The 19,884-nt window shown below is 46.2% G+C and overlaps 1 protein-coding gene across 2 annotated transcripts in view; it reads left to right on the top strand.

The window, feature by feature from the left end:
- The first annotated feature begins 1,630 nt into the window (after nt 1-1,630).
- The window catches only part of RAPGEF5 (Rap guanine nucleotide exchange factor 5), a 201,389-nt gene continuing 183,135 nt past the window's right edge, over nt 1,631-19,884 (top strand). For both annotated transcript variants that reach the window (XM_070424421.1, XM_070424422.1), the window contains exon 1: nt 1,631-1,861. In XM_070424421.1, coding sequence (XP_070280522.1) covers nt 1,631-1,861 — 231 coding nt within the window. The remainder of the gene's footprint in view (nt 1,862-19,884) is intronic.

Raw genomic sequence — 19,884 nt, 5'->3', positions numbered from 1 at the left:
GGGATTTCAGCCTGGAATAAATAGATGTGACAGGTATTTGGAATCTAATGGACTACACAGTTTATTGCAGTGCTCTTTCCACACAGCCTATGGTGACAGGATTTAAGGCCTTCCGCAGTGTCAGCAGCACCCGTTCTGATATTATCTCCTGCTTCCCATGATATCATGGGTCCCTCTCTCCCGCCTGTGTGACACAAGCCGTGCTTAGCTAGGTTCTGGCATTGTTCTCATGGTTTTCTGCTTTACTAGAAGGACCCTCCCTCCTTCTGCCTGGTTGAATCTTCCCCACTCAGCTTTCAGGCACAGTTTAAAGGGCCTTCATGGACTTTTCTCTGCCCATCCTAGGCCAGAAGCATTTCTCGCTCCTGTGGCTCAGAATCCCCATTATCCACACTCACTTGGCAATTACCAAGCATACAAGGCAACCCTTTGTTTTTCTTTATGTTTATTTTCTCCTGGGCCAAATCTAAGTTCTTTGCAGTCAAAGGTCACAGGTCATGCTTCCTTTCTCCTGACATGGCCACATTTCCATATGTATTTGCCATGCATCTCCCCGTGAGTGGTTAAGGGGACACAGTAAACCAGCTCAGGGCCCTGACTTCCTGTAATCCTTACTTGTCCACGTTATTTATTTATTTATTTATTTAATGTGAGCAAGCTTGTTCAATTCTTACAAGTCTTAGGTTCTAACTGGCCTTTGTTGAAGACTGGGGCATGGAGACCCACGCTGCCTGGATTTGAAGGCCCTGCTGGAAGTTTCCTCTCCCGGCTCACTATCCTGGAGTGTGGAACGGTGTAAACAATGATTCACACCGTGCTGGCCTTCAGTTTACCCAGCACATTCATCACGGCACCAGGCTTTCAGGGATGTCAGGTTCCAACACGTTAGCTGGGATTCACCTTCAGGTCACTAGACGCGCACCTATTTTGCTAAACAGCTATCATAACAGTGCAAGTTTTCTCCCCTCGTCTTTTCAGGCCGAGTGTGCCCAAGAGGGGACAGTGTAGTGGGGGCCATGCTGTCCCCATGGTGTGTGACTTGGGGCAGAACGCAGAGCCTATTTTGAAGTTCTTGGGCGCAAACCTTTTCTAGGGATAGCGATTGCGATTTGGGGCTGGGCTGTGCAAAAAGCACGGAGGGTTCGCGGGGAGGGCGTGTCTCAGACTTCCCGGCCACTTGATCGAAGTCCAAGTCCGCCCTGGCTGTTAGGAAAAGGCAGTGAAGTGGGGCTTTCAGCCTGAAGGGAACTGGAGTTGGGGGTGGGTAGCAAAGTGGGTTTGGTGGAGGATTCTGGGAACCCCGCGTCTATGGGTGAGACGGCGTCCAGGGTGTCCTACCCTTTTCCTCTCAGGTTCCTGGAGTGGCTGAGGGGTCCAGATCCTCAGGCCAAGGTGAGACACAGGAGAGGGCGGGGCGGCGCGAGGCGGGGCCGGCGCACCTGGGCGGGGAGGGGAGGGGAGGGGAGGCGCGCGGGGCTGAGCCAGGCAGGGGCCCAGCGCGCGCCAATGGGCCGCAGCTGGCAGCGCGCCCTGCGCCCGAGCCGCAGTCGCGCCCTCTCGCTGCCTGGAGAAGGCGCGCGGAGGCGGCGCGGGCGACAGGAGCTGCGGGCGCCGCGGCCGCCGCCAGGGCATGAGGATGGCCGTGGGCTCCGTCAAGATGCAGCCGCCGTGCGAGAGCCCGGCCCTGGCCCGGGCGGTGGCGGTGGCGGCGGCGGACAGCGCCCTGCGCCGCAGCCCCAGCGCCCGCGAGCCCGAGCGCGAGCAGCCGCCCGGCCCGCCGCGGCCGCGGCTGCGGGACCTGCCAGCGCTGCTGCGGAGCGGGCTCACGCTGCGGAGGAAGCGGAGCGTCGCCGGCGGCCGGGTGAGTGGCCGGCCGGGTCCGGCCCGAGTGGGCAAGGGCGGCGCGCACGTGGTGCCCGCGCCCACCCTCGGGAGGGCTCGGGGGGCGTCTGGAAGTTGGGGGGTGGCGGAAGGAGCCACCTTGTGCGGGAGTCGGCAGAAGAGGTCCTGGGACGCGCCTGGCGAGGTCGTAGGGGGCCCCGGTGAGCGGCGCTTCCCCTCCCCCCAGATGCACCTGACTGAACCCAAGCACACCTGGGTTCCCGCCGCCCGACCCGACCCGGACCCGGACCCGGACCCGGACCCGGACCCGCGCCGCCGGAAGAGGGCCGCTGCCTCTCCCCACGGGAGGCTGCCGGTGGCCGGTGCCTCGCAGCGGCCAGCCCCGTCCAGACAGCAGCATCGGGGCCCACGTGCGGGGTCCCAGTTTGCAGGAGGCGGGGACGTGTGTGCTTGTTTGGGACGCCCCGTTGCAAGCTCTGGGCATCGGGACTGGTTCTGGCTGCCACGGGGACCGTGGGGGGACCCTGGAGTGGGACGTTACCCGTTACCGAAGGAGCTGCTAGCTCCCTGGCTTCGGAGTCTCCAGCTCTTAGCGCTCGGCGTCGCCCCCTTGCACAGGAGGGTGCACGCCCCCCAAATCTTAAATCTTAATACTTTCTGACGGTGTGTTCAGATATGATTTTGTGTGTGTGTGTGTCCCTCGTTGGGGTTTAAGAGCATCTAATGGCCCAAGCAGGGCAGACAGTCAGACATGTTTTGTGTGCGAGGGAAGCAATGCCCTGCTGACCTCCTGGCGTCTCCCACTGGCCACTCGGGAGGCTCAGCACCTGCTGGCCCTCAGGTCTCCCTGCTCACCAGGCTTCGGGGCACCGTTGGTGGGTTCTACTCAGTCTTTTAAAAAAAGTGTGTCATTATTAATCAGGCTTTACTGAGAAGCTGCAACAAGATAGATTTGGGGGCTAGAACTTAAACGAAGTCTTGGCTGTCTGCCTTTGAAAGAAAGACATCTGTGGGGACTTTTAGCTCTTGCACAGGGCGGCTGGTGGAAGCTTGAGAGCCAGGGAGAATCACTGGTTCTGCTGTGGCTTCCTGTGGGTCGAGGAGGGTCTGAATTCACGTAGGTCTCCAACCTCTCTAGGCTGTTCTTCCTTTCTTAGGCATTTCCTTTCCCACGGTGGGTTGGCTGTACATGGTCTACCTCAGAAGAATGTTCTGAGGATTAGCTGGGCGTAGTAGGGTGTCTTTGGGTTCATGACCAGAGGCATTTTTTATAAAATATATATATATATATTTCGGAGAGGAAGGGAGAGGGAGAGACAGATAGAAACATCAGTGATAAGAGCAAATCACTGATCGGCTGCCTCCTGCGCGCCCCACACTGGGGATCATGCCCACAACCCCGGGCATGTACCCTGACTGGGAATCGAACCAGGACCTCCTGGTTCATAGGTCAACGGGTCAACCACTGAGCCATGCTGGCCGGGCTGAGCAGGGGAGTTTAAGTATTGCCCACAAGTGACCTCCCCGTGTAGCATAGGGGATTGCCTGCAAAGAATGCGAGGAGCTGTGTCCCAAAGATGTGACAAGAACCAGAGCGTAGACTTTGCAGGAATCCAGGGAAAAGTAGGTCAGATTGCACTCCTGTTATCCTGACAGTTACTTCTCCGTGGCACAGCGCACGGAGGCACGTGGGCAGCCAGGCAGGCTGGGAAGGGATGCCGAGGCTTCTGTGTAAACAGGTCTTAGTGTTCATCTGCACGGAGCCAGTGGTTCTCGCCACCTGCGGTGCCTCGCCAATATGCAAGTTTACACTTATCTTCTCAATTATTCTGAATATGGTTACTTCAAGCAATGTATACTTTATTAACCTTTCTTCAGTTCTGATACTGTATTCTCTTTGAGACATTCCAAACACATTTCATAGGTGCATGGCCAGTTTCTTATTGGGGGAAGATTGTCAAATTTTCCGTGGTTGGAAACTTACACTTTTCACCGGTCTTGCCCTCCTTTGGCTTTGGAACCTCCCATAACGAAAGTGTAGGAATGTGAAAGAAAGAAGAATGGGTGAAATGTGTGCCGGTATTAGTCTGCTCAGGCTGCCATACAAAGTGCCTTAGACTGGGTGGCTTAGGCAGCAGAAATGTATTTTCTCACAGTTCTGGATGCTGGGAAGTCCACGATCGAGGTGCCAGCTGATTTGGTTTCTGGTCAGAGCTCTCTTCATAGGCTTGTAGATAGCTGCCTCCTCCCTGCGTCCTCACATGGCCATTCCTCATGCACATGGAGAGAGAGAATCTCTTCCTTTCCTTATAAGCCCACTAATTCCATCGCAGAGGCCCCACCCTCATGACCTAGTCTAACCCGGTCCCCCCCCAGACTCCATCTCCAAATACTATCACATTGGGTTTAGGTCTTCACGTTATGGACTTTGAGGAGACACACATTCAGTCCATAACAGGAGTGCTTTGAAGAACTGTATGTACCAAACCAATTGGTGACTTGTGAGCATCTGAGGTAATTTGATTAGCTTCTTGGTTAGGGCAGTGAGGCTAATGCAAACGACTCATGGCTATATCTTCTCTGGACCTTTTGTTTTGTATCTCATGGGCTGCACCTCCAGATTACAGCTGAGTGATTGTACGGACACGTTAACATGAAATCATTACCCCTGGTTTAACAAAAAAAAAAAAAAATAAAAGCAGCTCTGTGCATTGCACAAATTGGTATGAAAGTTTGCAATTTCTGCATTGACCAAGATCTCGTTGAGGATCTGGTAGCTTTTGTCCACGCTGCCTTGGGCTCTCACAAATCTGATAGCACCTGTCATCCTGTAAGCTCTTCGGGGGTTGTGTTGCCCAACCAGAATGGCTTGTAGGCAATCTCTTCCTGGGAAAATCAAGCTGACATTTGGTTAATACTGCAGATTTTGGATTCCAAATGCACACTGGTTAAAACTCTGCACCTCTTTAGGCTAAGTGGGGAATGACCAAATTTTGACCCTAGCTACTGCTTAAAAATTAGTGGTAAGATAAGGCACAGCTTGAATTCCCACCTAAACCCTTTATTCATTTGTTGAGATTATGAAAAATTAGTATAATAAGCACCCAGGCTTCAATAGTTATTAACATTTGCCAGTCTTGTTTCATTTATTTCCTTTCTCCACTTTTTTTTTTTGTGGAGGCTTGTGTATTTTAAGGTAAAATCTAAAATATTATGTTACCTCACTCATAAATGTTTCAGTTTATATCACTGATAAGGACTTTTCCCCTTTAAAGAAACAACTTCTGTGCCTTTTTTTATACACAAAAATGTTAACAATAATCCTTAATATAATTCCCATTTTCAGATTTTCTTTTACTTATGATTTGTTGGAATCAGGAACAAAATAAGGTCCTTAGGTGTTGAAATATTTTATTTGTCATCCCCTATCCCCTGCCTCGTTTTTCATGCCATTGATTTGTTGGGGAGAGTGGGTCATTTTCCCAGTAGAATGTCCCATTTTCTGGGCTGATTTCTTACCAAGGTGTTGTTTCACTTGTTTCTCTATTCTCCATGTCTCCTGTAAGCTGGCAGTTAGATGGAGAGGCTGGATTAGATCCAAGTTCAAAGGCAAGCATCCTTCGTAGGTGGTGCTGCGTAAAATCCATTGCATCACATCACAAGATGCGTGATGTCTAGATGGTTCTTTTTGAGATGTTAAGATTGATTATCGGATTGAGGTAGAGTCAGCTTACCTTTCAACCTTTCACCTAATCATTTTAGCATCATAGATGTTTGTAGCCTAGATCTAAATCTATGATTCCTCTTTTAAAAAATGTTTATCGTTTTTATTGATGTAGTTGACATATAACATTATATTAATTTCAGGTGTACAACATAACGGTTCAATATTTGTAGATACTGTGAAATGGTCACCACAATAAGTCTCGTTAACATCCATCACCACACATAGTTGCAGAATTTTTTTTCTTGTGATGAGAACTTTTAAGATTTACTCTCTTAGAAACTTGCAAATATGCAATACAGTATTATTAACAATAGTTGCCAGGCTGTGCATCATATGCCCTGACATTTATTTTTATAACTAGAAGTTTGTACCTTTGACTTCTTTCACCCATTTTGCTCACCCCACATGCACCCTCCAAACCTCCACCTCTGGCAACCAGCAGTTTGTTCTCTGTATGTGAGGTTTTGTGTGTGTGTGTGTGTGTGTGTGTGCACGCACGCGTGTGTATGTGTTTTAGATTCCACATATAATGAGATCATATGTCTTTTTCTGTCTGACTCATTTCACTTAGCCTAATACCCTGAAGTTCCATCTATGTTGTTGCAAATGGCAAGATTTCATTCTTTTTAAATGGCTAAATGATAGTCCATTGTATATATACCACATTTTCTTTATCTATTCATCCATTTATGGACATTTAGGTTGTTTCCATGTCTTGGCTATTGTAAATAATGCTGCAGTGGACATGGGGGTGCAACTTAGTGTTTTTGTTTTTGAGAAAGATACCCAGAAGTGGAGTTGCTGGATCCTATGCCAGTTCTATTTTTAATTTTTTTGAGGAACTTCCTTATTGTTTTCCATAGTTGCTGCACCAATTTACATTCCCATTAACAGTGCACAAGGGTTCCCTTTCCTCCACATCCCACATCCTCACCAGCACATGTTATTTCTTGTCCTTTTTGTATCACTCCTCCTGCATTTATTAATTGGAATTCTGTCTGTAAAAAACTCACCCTCATGGACTGAGTCTCCTGAAATTTAGATTCTGCAGGAAAGACAGGGAAAAGGCTTAATTTTTTTTCCTTTAATCAATTTTCTGAATAATGATTGTGCTCTAACAACCTCCCATGATAATCAATGTTTCTCTTTTTAATGTATCATTAAGAACTGTGGATCTTAATGTATTTGCTTCAGTCCATTGCAGTCAATATTCTTTCTGATGCTCAATTTGCCCTCGTCTCCCGTATACTGTTACGAAGGCCCCACTGGTGTCTGATACTTTCTTGCTTTCTGGTACAAGATATTCAAAGCTTATCTTGTTCATTCCGGGCTTCAGACCTGAAGTCAGCCATTTTCCCAAGAAGAACTAATTCTTTTTACTGAAAACCATTTATCTCCCCTGATTTTTGCTCTTCTTAGTAGTTATATTATTTTTATCTTGGTCTTAAGCCTTTCATCTTAAGTATTTGTTTCTTTTAAATCCTTCTCATCAGGCTGTGTCTAAGACCGTCATTTTCTCCCTCTAATAAAATAGCTGGTGACGACCATCCCCTCCATCTGTATCTTCTGCCAGAGCGCTGGCTCTGACTTTTTCTGAGCTTTGGTCTCTGTGATCTTTTCTGCGGTGCTCTGCCACCTTCTTCAGCTCCTGGAAATCTGTTCATTTCCAGCAGCCAGAGGGCTCACCGATGTGCCACGTTGTTCCCCAAAGCCCAGCCGTGATTCTCAGGCTTTGGACTGGCTTCTCTCCCCGACCTCTTCCTCGTCCACCCTTCCCTCGGGCAGGGTCCCTGACCTGGCTGGTGAGGCTGGAGAGACTGGCCGAACTGCTGCTGGCACTGCTGACATCCTCTCATTTCCATCTGCGTCACTACCTGGAAGGTTCCCTCTCCACGAGGAACAAGGTAGCCCATCGCCCTGTCCAGGGTGAAGCGTGTTACCTGGGACTTCATCCTTCCTCTGCCGGAAGTAAGGCTGTGCTGATTGAGAAACACTGGCTGCTCCAGTTATCCGGCAGGCCCCACTCATAGTCATGTTATACACAGATCTTCCAGGCAAAGCATGTACTTTGTTCTTTGTATTTAAATTAAAAGCAATGGCTGACACTTCATGACACTTAACTGCGGTGCCATGTGTGTTCTGATATAAACTTCTTTGAACCCTCACACCAAGTCTGTGAGTTGCAATCTAGATGCTGTTATTTGCATTCTACAGATGAGGGAAGGGAAACATGCAACTTGCCTAAGGTCACAGATTGGTTGGGGGAGGGAGGTTTGAATCCAGCCATTCTGGCTCCATAGTCCGTGCTCTGAATTGACTCTGGTTTTCCTCAAATGCACTGAGGGCAAAGGGTATATTTACTCTGAACTGCCATAGCCTTAGAGTACCTGCTGCTACCACCCAGTCACCCCGAGAGGGGCAGGTCATGCCGTTGGTAATGCCAGACGTTAATGTTCTTTTCATTTGAGCACACAAACGCTGGGGATAGACCTACTGGGTGTGAGGGCAGGCAGGGAGGGGGAGGACATATTGTGGTCATAGGTGAATGGTAACTAATACTAAAATTAAAAGTAGCATTCCGTGTGTCATAAGCAAAAGTCAGCCAGGCCCACCTTAATCAAAGTCAATCCAAAAAGCTTATGAATTTACCTGTTTAGATAAGGTCACTAAGGCAGGCTGGCATCATCCAGGGAAGGTGAGTCAGATCAGACACCAGGGATACATGATGATATTATTTCAGGAGCACTGACTATCTACCAGCTCGAGCCTTGACAGTATTATACAACTACTAGAGGCCCGGATTTGTGCATGGGTGCGGTCCCTCAGCCTGGCCTGTGCCCTCTCGCAATCCGGGACCCCTCGAGGGATGTCAGACTGCCAAGGGATGTAGCAGTGATGAAGCAGCAGGCAGCCAGGGAGGAGCCCCAGCCAGGGCCAGGCGCAGCTCTGCTCCTGGCCCTGCTGCACCTGCCGCTGCTGCTCCCGCCCGGTAGCACTGCCGCGGAGGTGGGAGAGGCTCCCACCGCTGCAGCTGTGCTTGCCAGCTGTGAGCCTGGCTTCTGGTTGAGTGGCGCTCCCGCTGTGGGAACACACTGACCACCAGGGGGCAGCTCCTCCGTTGAGCATCTGCCCCTCGGTGGCCATTGCACGTCATAGTGACCGGTCGTTTGGTCCTAACAGTCGCTTAGGCTTTTATATACAAACATGTTGACCATGGCTACAAATAAAGTAAACACCACGGATGTCACCTCTAAAAATATTTAGTTGGGGAGAAGGAAAAGAAATTATAGATTCATTTATTCTCTTTTAATTTCATGTGAATTTCAGCAAAGGCACTCAATGGCAAGTTCATGCTGTACTTACTCATTTCTTTCTCTTCCTTCTGACACTCACACAGGCGGTGGCTGCTTAATTAGACCAGAGGGAAAGAGCCTGGGTTATGGCTTCAGAATAGGCCTTGAATCCCAGTGCCATCGCTCTGTATCCTTGCATGACATTCTCTGAGCTCTTTAAGCCTCAGTTTCTTCTTCTGTAATGAGATGCACTATGGGTCAGGTTTTCCAAGAATAGAGATCAGACATACATAGAAAGTTTGGGGCACACTGGAGCTTAAACTTTTCCTTCCCCAGCTGGGTGCTTATTCTAGGGGAATGGGCTTTCGTAGACATATTTATGGGAAGCTAGGCACAAAAATTTTTTTTGCTTTCGTATGCAACGTCAGATTCTATGTTTTTAAAAATTGGGATATCCTAACAGATAGTGAGTATTTAAGGTGGTGCCTAAATAATGGTGCCATACATAATAGTCTGAGTTTCTCACTTGCACCGTCTCTTAAATTGGCAGTAATTGGTAACTTGTGTAGCTAAAAATAGGTGGAAAGGTGGGAGGTAAGTCATTGGTGATGACTTTGAGGTTTCTTTTTTGCTTTAATACAGTATCTGCATAATAACCCTTGTTAGGGATACGATAATTTCAGTAATATGTGATCTGGAAGTAGTTTGTGAGAAGTTATACAATTTTCTCTGAAGATAAAATAGTTAAAATCAATGACCTAGCTTTTTGCGGTAATTTAGTGTTATGAAAAATCATTCATAAATGGATATGGAAAAGGGAAAGTCCGCAGACGCCATTGTGGACACTGGCATGTCTTTATTAGATTGAAACTTCAATAGCCCCCTACAGGGAGGAAATTACAGTCCAGAGAAATTAAGTAACTTTTTCATGGTCACCCAGGAAGGAAGTAGGAGAGGCAGAAGGGAGCTCAGGACTGTCTAATACCAAAATCTGTGTCTTTTCCACAATACCATGTAATCTTAGACTTTGACATAATTATAACTCATGGTTGGTTGAAACAACGGATGCACCAGACATTCCAAGGCTTAGTGTTCAAGTGCCTTCAGTAATGGCTTCCAGGAGTGGTCTTTCTTGCACACTAGTGTCCTGGTGCACAAATTCGTGCACATTGAAAGGAAATTAAGTAGAAGAAATATTTTAATATCACTATTCGCATCTTGCTAATGAAAAGAAAATAGGATTCCACCGAGTCTCCTATCTACCTACTCCAGGACTTCTATGAGTATCAAATGAGATGAGGCACGGGAAAATGCTTCCCAAACATTTGGTTAAATTGTAAAATGTTTGCACCTGGTTATAAAGCAGGTCGGGTTCCTGGGCTGAAGATACTCCAAGGATGCTAGTTGCTAGGGACAGGAAGCCGGGTGTTGCTACATGACATCATTACTTGGTTCCTATAGCCACTGTTTCCGGGCTGGGGGCCACATTTTGCGCCATGGAGTCTTGGCAGTGTTGGCTGAGATTTGGTGGGGTGTTGCTCCAGGGTGGTGGTGGGCCTGTGTCCCACTTGGGGGAAGTCAAGTGTTGGTTTGTCAGCGCCAAGTCCATGGTGCCATTTATTTTTAAATGGCCAGTGCGCGTCATGGCAGCTCCTGGGTTGAGTGTCTGCCCCCTGGTGGTCAGTGAGTGTCATAGCTACCAGTCGGCTGGATGGACACTTAGCCTTTTATGTATATAAAGGGTGTCCCAAAATTCACGCAAGAAGTAATTTTGATAGAAAACACAGGTTTATAATTAAGAATTGTAAATTTTTTATTGATTCATAAAGTATACAGTATAGGGTTATGTATGGAATAGCATATTGGGTAAATGGCCTCCACAGTTTTGCTGGCACATACGCACTCTTTTGTTGAAATTTTCCGTGACCGTTTTGCATAAATGTGGCTGAATTTCGATGAGGCTCATTTTCATCTTGATGGCTTGGTTAATCAACAAAATTGTCGCATTTGGGGTTCAGAAAATCCACGAGTGATTGTTGAGAAACAAATGCATCCACAACGTGTCACTGTTTGGTGTGGATTTTGGGCTGGAGGCATCATCGGACCATTCTTCTTCAAAAATGCGGCTGCTCAGGCAATAACAGTTAATGGTGCTCGCTATTGCAACATGATAATCCAGTTTTTATGTATGCTATTCCATACATAACCCTATACTGTATAATTTATGAATCAATAAAAAATTTACAATTTTTAATTATAAACCTGTGTTTTCTATCAAAATTACTTCTTGCGTGAATTTTGGGACACCCTTTAGATCGTTTGGCAATGGCTTGAGCAGCAGCTGTCATCATCTCCCAGCAATACCAGCCTCTTACAAGAAACGTGAAGGCTTAGGATGACTCATCCCAGAAGCCATTGTTTTCCCAGGAGGTTTGGAAGCTGACTAGGTCCACATTGCAAATGCACATGAGATGTATGAGCAAGCGGGCTTCTCTCCTGGGGTGCCTGGGAGACTGGAGCAGAGGGCGGAGTTTCTGGTAATAGAATTTCACTTCTAATGGCGACTTGATATCTTGACAACTTCAGATTAGGAAATGGGAAGTGCTGACACTGGAATAAAGTCATTGAGAACACACGGATATCTTTTGTAACATTAAACCCTGGGATCTTTCTTTATTTTCTAATGTGGTGTGAGGACCCTGAGCGGAATGGCCCTGACATTTGGATCCCAGGCCTTTTGAAGAACAAGAGGTTAGCACCCCAGGAAAATGCACGTGCAGGCGTAACTTTGCATCTCATTTCAGGGGCCTTTAGAGGCCGTGAAGCCTGGGTCACTGCAGACCCTGCTTGTGGAGAGCAGCACGTGGTTCTATAATGATTTTACTTTTTATAAAATCTTTTTCTTCAAAAACCTAGCATAGTCTCAAGCAATGACTCTCTTGTCAGGAAATACTTCCTTGAATTAAAGTATTTTGTCGGTTAGTCGGATTGAAAATGGTTCGTCTCTAAAGGTTAGTGAGCCCTGGTAGGTGGTGGTGGTGCCGATGATTATTATTATTTAACAAGTCCTTATACAACATTTGTGGTCCAGTTGTTTGAAGTACTTTAAGAACATTAACTCTTTTAGTCCTTATAACAACCTTAATGGGGCAGATTCTCTCATTGTCTACTTTTATTCCAAAGAGGAAAATGAGATGCAGAGAAGAGAAGCAAAGTTGCCTGAGATCATCCTTTAAGTGGAGGAGCCAGGATTTGAACCCAAGAAAGCAGGCTCCATATGAAAAGGCCTACCTGTCCTGCTGTATCTTCTCTCTCAAGAAAATATGTATTTCCTGATTGCAGTCTTCCCCCCGACTCTCTTGTCTATTTTTTTTTTTATGGAGTAGGGATGTATGTTACAATGATGTGATCATTTAATGGAATATATTTCCCCCTGTAAAGCTATTATTAGTGATGGTGTGTCTTAAAATTTTTGGTGTTTTAGAATGCAAGAACTAGAGTAGAGTCATGTTTTAGTGTCTAAATTTAGCTGCATAGTTTATCTGTAGAAATATCAAAGTAAATCACAGCTTTAAAACAAAATCCATATCTATTTATGAAGTGTGAAAAATGTGAATTAAGATGATTTTAACAGGGGATATGAAACTGATGTTGCTTAGGTGTTGATTTAAATGTCAGGAGAATAAATTTAAATTTTTTTTCTTGAAAAAGCATGAAAATAGCCTCAGAGTAACATTAAAGTGGGAGAAACCAAAATTCTTTTCAGTGAAATTATATAGACATATAAAATTTATGATTGGTCTCCTCACAGATTTTTTTAAAGTCAAGTTTAAAGTTAAACCTCCCATATAGATTTCCGTTTTTAAAACAAAGGCCTGTGAATGTGCTCAAATGACAATAGATTAGACTTGCCTTTGAGTCACCAGACTTTGGGTGGTGAGCTGGCAGATTTCACCTGTGACTCAGTTCACCTTTTTTTGTTTTGTCTGCTTTGTTCACCGGGCCTTGGCTTCCCCCCCGGGGAAAGGCTTTTCTTTCCTTTCGCACTGTTTGTGTTCCTGCAGAGAGCACCTAATTCAGGTTTCTAATAGAGGCCCAGCAAGCCCCGGCTGAAGTCGAGGGGTCCGGAAAGCCAGGCCTCTGCATCGAGCTGCTTGTCTTCCCGTACTTCCCCCCTAACTGGTCTAGCAACTTGAACTGCAGCCCTGTGGGTGGTTTTGTCATTGGGCTGCATTTGACTCTGTCAAATCATTTACCTGTAGCTATTGTGAGGCGCACAGGCAAATACTTGCGATTGCCCCACACTGACGCCTTTGGTGCTGACTGTAAATTTGTTTTACTCTCTCCTCTTCCTCTTGAGAGAAGTGAATAGCTTATCACTTCTGCTTAAACTAACACACTAAGTGTTGACTGTAATGAATAAACACTACAAATGGCCTACTCCTCCATGGTGTGCTGTGAATTTGTATAGAGGTATGAAATCTTTTGTAGAAAACAAAGGTAGGGAAGATGTACAATGATGATACCTTTTAGAACCCAGGGGAAGCCCTGGCCATGGCCAGTTTTGCTCAGTGCTTGGAGTGTCGGCCAGACCCAAGGGTCTCCAGTTTGATTTCCAATCAAGGGCACATATCTCTATTGCAGGTTGGGTTGAGGTGCAAGCAGAGGCAGCCAGTGGTGTGTCTCTCACACACTGATGTTTCTCTCTCTCTCTCTCTCTCTCTCTCTCTCTCTCTCATTCTCACTCTCTCCCTCCCTTCCACTTTCTCTACAAATCAATGGAAAAAATATCCTTGGATGAGGATTTAAAAAAAAAGAAATTAGGGGAAGTATGATGCCTCTATCCATTAAAATAGAATTGGCAGCGATGTAGTAGGGAGAACTTTTTTCTGTGTTTGTTACTTAACGACTGTGTGACCTGGAATAGGTCAGATTACCTTGTGAGTCTCTCATGTATCCTCTCATGGAAATCAATGATGGGAGAGGGAGCCAGTTTCTTTTTCCTGCTCTTTGACCTAGGTCAGAGCAGTGGTTTTTCTCCATTGAGATGCCATGAACCTCCAAAATGCTTTGGGGGCATATCTTAAGCAAATGGAAAGATGGATCTTTAACATTCACCATGGCTCTTGAGTTGGGGAGGGGGCAGCTAATGCATTAGTAGGAAGAGCATTTGAAGATGCAGGAAGAATCTGATTAAATCAAGAACCTGTCCTATCAACAGAGTAAAAAGAACATATCTGTAAATCTGTATCTAGAAGATGAAACTGGCCATAAACAGAATTCTGGGAGAGATGTCAGAAGAGAACTTGTGGCAGCCAACTCTGTGTCTGGGGAAATATTACAAGGTGGTTTTATCTTCTTTTAGATAAGAGGTTTGTTGCTATTTCTTATCATCAATGAAAGCTGTTTCTTAGCCTCAAATTAGATCAACATTTGTTGTCTTCTACTATCTTAAATTTATCATAAATCTTCAAATAGCACCAATTGAAGTACTCAGTTCCCCTCCTCTTGGCACATACCTACTTAAAAAAAAGCCACTTAGTCATATTCTAATTTACCTTGAATACCTAATGAAGTTAGAGCTTAAAAAACTCAATAACGTCAATTCACATACATTTTTATTTCACTGTTTTCATAACTTTGGGATAGGTGTTTCCTTCTTTTGCAGATTCAAGGGCAAGTTACTGAGCTTTTCTTTAGGTCAGGACCTCGCCATCTGTGAAGCAAAGATAGAGCCCATCCCATAGGGGTGGGACTGAGTAAATTAATACATGCAGTGATAGTAAGACAGAGTTAGTCATGTCCAGATGGCTTAGTAAGTGTGAGCTCCTACTGTTGTCATTGCCATCACCACCACCACCATCATCATCACTGGCTGAAATGACAGATCTGAGGGTTTCCAAGTTCAGTCCCTTTGGAAAGCTGAAAGAGATGGTACTGGTTATCTTGATAGCAATTAAGTACAAAAACTTAGGCTCAGACACTGGTATCGTACTGAAGGTCACAGTGAGGAAGTTGAAAGAGATTCAGGGACTCCATAGACTAGATTCCATTTAGTGTAAGTGTCTCTGATCAGTTATTCATGGGCTGTTTTTCTTAAAGCTGTCAGAGATGGGGTCGAAAGGAGGAGTTCTCAACCTTTAGCATGTGTGAGAATCCCTGGAGGACTTGAACAACAGATTCCAAGGACCTGATCTTAGGGACTTTGATTTAATGGTGCATGAATGGGTCCCAAGGACCCACATTTCTATCAGATCTCAGGTGAGGCTGATGCTGCCTGTCCATGGACCACACTTAGCACTGGTCTAAAGGGTACCTTCATCATCAGAACATTATTGAGCAGGGAGTCTGCGTGGTTTTCTGTTTGCCATCTTTATGATGAAGGGCAAACCAAGGGGAAAACCATGACTCTAAGACCTTTATTGAATTAACTAGTGGCCTGGTGCACGAAATTTGTGCATGGGGGGGGGGGGTTCCCTCAGCCCAGCCTGCACCCTCTCCAATCGGGGACCCCTTGGGGGATGTCCGACTGCCGGGTTAGGCCGATCCCTGTGGGATTGGACCTAAACCGGCAGTCAGACATCCCTCTCACAATTCGGGACCACTGGCTCCTAACAGCTCACCTGCCTGCTAGCCTGATTGCTCCCTAACCGCTCCCCTGCCAGCCTGATTGATGCCTAATTGCCCTCCCCTGCCGGCCTGATTGCCCACAACTGTCCTCCCCTGCCGCGACCTGCTTCCTCCCCTGGGACCAGCCTCCATGCCATGTGGACCCACAGGACCCCCAGGCCTTACCGCGTGGAGTGGCCACTGGGCCTCGCCTCCGCTGTGCATGTAGCCATCTTGTGGTGGCCATCTGTGGCAGCCATCTTGTGACGACGTCGCACACGAGGGTCATCTAGGCTTTTATTAGTATAGATAATATGGGAAAATCCCCCTTGTTGGCTTCCACAGAGTGACTGGCAGTTAAAAAGAAGTGAGGGCCCAGCCAGTGTGGCTCAGTGGTTGAGCATCGACCCATGTACCAATCACCTGTTTGATTCCCAGTTGGGGCACATGCCTGGGTGGGGGGCATGCAGGAGGCAGCCCATCGATGTTTCTCTCTCATCAATATTTCTATCTCTCTCTGTTTAAAATAAATAAAAACATATTTTTAAAAGAAGCAATGAGCATGGGGAACATGAAGTGCCCCGGCGGCTGTGCTGGTCAGTCTCTCTTTGTCCATCCAGGTTCTCTCTCCCCTTTTCTGTTCTAGTCTGTCCTTTGAAGGCTGCCTCAGTGAATGTTCATCCAGGGCTCTCTGGATCATCGGGCTTTGATTTGGGTTGTCAACAGAAGGCCAGGAGGAGAGAGAAATCAGGGGTACCTGTCGCTCCTGCTCTCTCTTTTTCTATGTGGTGCTGGTGCTGGTGCAGTGACCGGGACCATCAGCAACTAGCCACCACTGGGGCAGTCCCCTCTCGATTGCTTTGGCTCTCTCCAGTCTCCAGTAAATCTGTCTTTCCCCAATCCCTCCTGCCTATGGCTGTGAAAGACCTGCCACTACTAGCCCCTGTGTGCTGCAACGTCCGATGGGTCTCTGAACCTTGCCCACACATCTCCAGGAGGCCCTTTCCTGAGCAGACCCTGGATGTCCGAGCCCAGGGAAGAGCATTGCTGGGGGAGTGACGTAGGAGGTGTAACCTTGCTGAGAAGAACCTCACGAACAGAGTGGGCATTGGCACTGATTGAGGCAAGGAAGCCAGCGTAGCCCCTGAAGTTTAGGTGGAGGGTGAGGACTGCAGGGAAGGGGCCTGGCCTCTAAAGCGGTGCTGGGCTTTACCACAGAAGGTCCTGAGTGGTCCCTGCTGGAAGCTACCCTGCACTAGAAAGAGGCCCACCTGCCTTTCCTGAATCATTCCTGTGCATAAACCTGCATGTCGAGGGTTCAGGATCAGAGGAGCGTTTATATGAGGAGTTCACATTCCTTCTCTGCAATTGCCTGACAGTTTCTTTTCTCTCTACCCGTGCTTTCCCCCCAACACCCTTAGCATTGTTATACTATACACAGGAGTTATAAGAGGTTTATGGGGTATTTTGATCTTGCTAACTTTTGTCACAGAATATTGAACACGTTCTGAAATGCCTGCCAAAACTGCATCCACAAAGTAACAAATAGTTGAATGGAATAATTACACCTTTGGGTGCCTTTGCCCATCGGTTCCAGTGCTGGGCGTGTCGATGAGATGAAAAGCATTTTTTATGGTTTTGGGGCTCAGCCAAATCATCTTCTACAGTAACCTCCCCATGAAGCAAGACCTCAACACAGACTCCTAACAATTCTGTGTGTCTGTCAGGTCTCTGGTATTGAAATGTTGTGCCCAGGTTGAAACTATTTCACAACTCCTATAGGTAATTTTGGGGTATCAAAGGTTGAATACCAACATCCAAATACCTTGTCTTAATACATGAAATGTTTAAAGACAAAACAGACCCTCAATCTTATATTTGCTGCTGTTACAGTTCTTTAGGAAGAAGAAAAATTCTCTATGAGGAAAACTTAAGTTGAATGTTTTTCCCTTTTCCTGGGTTTTCATATACTTATGTGTCAGGAAACATGATGTGTCAGGGAGTCAGGGGTATGACCTCTTACAATTGAGGCAAATCATGATGAAATCACATGTTACTCATTGTGGCACAGATTTAAGTCATATAAGCCCTTTGTTTTTGCTCTATTTTCCCCTCCTTTCTGGTCATTTGCCCAATAAGGCTTGGTGCCCCCCTCCCCCCGCCCCTAAGAAGACAAGGCACTTGGAGCACAAAGGCAAGGGTCCCCAATTTTCAGGAAAGGGGGTGCTGCCCTAGATGGAGGCCGCCCAGAAGTGGTGTTAGGGGGAAACGCCCAGAGGGAGCGAGGAGCGAGAGGGGTTCTAGTGCACAGGACACTGGTGGGGAGTCCATTTTGGTTCAGGGAACAGAGGAGCTCAGTGTGGAGGGTGCAGCTGTGCCGTGAGGATGGTCTTGCTGGTCTACCTCGTTTCCACCTCTGCTCTAGAATGGAAGTCCCCCCTCTGCCCGTTGCTGGGGAAGGAGCCCTTTCTCAGTATCTTCCTCACTGGTATGGCCCTAAGAAATGTCTGGTTAGCTTTACTCCTGGGTTTTATTGAAGACTCATCTCCTTACTTCTCTTGGAACAAGCTATACGTCTTCATTTTGGGTTTGGTTTCCTTTGGCTTTACCATTCCTGTCTCTCCCCCCCGCCCCGCCCTTCTCCTCCTTCTCCCCCCTCCAAGCTTTTTTCCCTTAAGGCTTTTCGGGTGGGTCGCTTGCCCAGCACCTGAATCAGCTCATCCCATTGTTTGTTCTTGTGACACTGCACAGCCCTCTTATTTCTTCACCCTGTTACCATTAACTGGGCCCCAGCTGAGGGCTCCATTTCACATGGACGATGATGATAGATGCTTTTTTAAGGAGTTTGGGTGATTCAAGACTACTCAAGGCTACTTTTGCATGTTACAGATAATTATGTTATGACCCCCTGAGAGTCCCTCATCCAACTTCCCTTAATTTTTTTTCAGACTATTTATTTAAACTCTTACAACATTTATATTATCCTCTCCTTCTCCATGTCCAACTCTGACCCCACCTCCCACCAAGAGAAGTAGAACTTTTGCAAATAAGTAGCCATTACCTATCTGGTCTACACTAGGGGGTGAAGAGTTTACAAATGGTATTTATTGCTAATCAGCACTACATTTTCAAAACTACCTCCTTTGAACAGGTTGGTCAAAGAATGTATGCAAAAAGGTACTGCTGTGGTGCGAAGTAAGGTTGTGAAATTTAAAATCAGTTTTATTTCTTAATGACTGTAATAAATGAAGCTTCTATTTAAGAAATTATCTTTGGAAGTGCAAGGCTAAAGAGAAGATGTAGTAAAGTGGATTAATGATTTTATTCATTGTTCTTTCACTGTAGACAGCGTCTTATAATATAGCACTTACCTCTCACATCCCAGACTGAACTCCGATGTGGTTACCCCCTTTTTTTTGCATCTCCTAGTATCATTTCTTTTTTCTAAAAATCTGTATTATGCCCCTATGATCTGATTTGTCAGTCAGGATAGTGCAGGTTTTGCTGCAGTAACAAAAAAACATCAAAATCCTTGTGATCTAACCAAGAAAAGTTATTTCTTCTTGCTCACAAAAGGAACATTTTGTGTCTGGGTACTCTCCATGTCACAGCTCTGCTTCCACCTCATGACATTTCCATGTCATTGACTTCCACAGGGACTGCAACATGTGAAGAAAGAATGGAGAATTTCACACAGGCTTTTAAATGCTTCTGCCTGAAGTGACTTTTGCTCAGCTCTCATTTGCCAAAGCAAGTCACGTTACCTGGTTTCAAGACACCGAGGAATTGCCCTCTTCCCAGGAGCTTTGAAGGAGGAAAGAAGAACAATATTAGTAATGTCTACCCCAGGCATCAGAAGCTCAGAAGGCAGAAATAAATTAAGGCATGATCCCAGTCTTTAAGTCCAGTTGGAGAGAGAAACATGTTAATAGTATTGTAATATAGTTTTACAAAACTGTGCTAAAAACAAAATACATAGCATGATAGCCACTATGATAGAACAGAAAGTACCTTAGGAGCACAAAGGGAGAGAATTTACCTCCCTGGGCCTGGGAATGAGAGGAACACTTCAGAGCAGCGGTCACATGAGAGCTGGGATTTATGTGTTCCCCGGGTTCACATCTATAGTACGCTGGTAAGGGTGGTATCTAATTTTATTTTATGTGCTGCATAACATCTAAACTAGTAATTTGGGACACAACTAAAAGAAATAGGCTTATCTGTTCTTTAAGACCTCAAGAAAGACATGAGAACAGTCTGTCAGCAATAGAACCGACCTGCTGGGTGACATGAAATGCAACACACATAGTTGGTGACTTGTAATGAGCTACTTTCACTGAGTGATTATGCTGCTGACAGTTCTTTGATCTCAAAAATTAAACTTGCTGTTACAGTAAGACAAGAACAAAGCCA

The sequence above is a fragment of the Myotis yumanensis genome, unplaced genomic scaffold (genome assembly GCF_028538775.1).
Source record: "Myotis yumanensis isolate MYYU_CA2020_CCGP unplaced genomic scaffold, mMyoYum1.0.hap1 SCAF_9, whole genome shotgun sequence".
Lineage (NCBI taxonomy): Eukaryota > Metazoa > Chordata > Mammalia > Chiroptera > Vespertilionidae > Myotis > Myotis yumanensis.
Note: the sequence above shows the minus strand (reverse complement) of the source record. Positions and strands in the feature narration are given on the sequence as shown.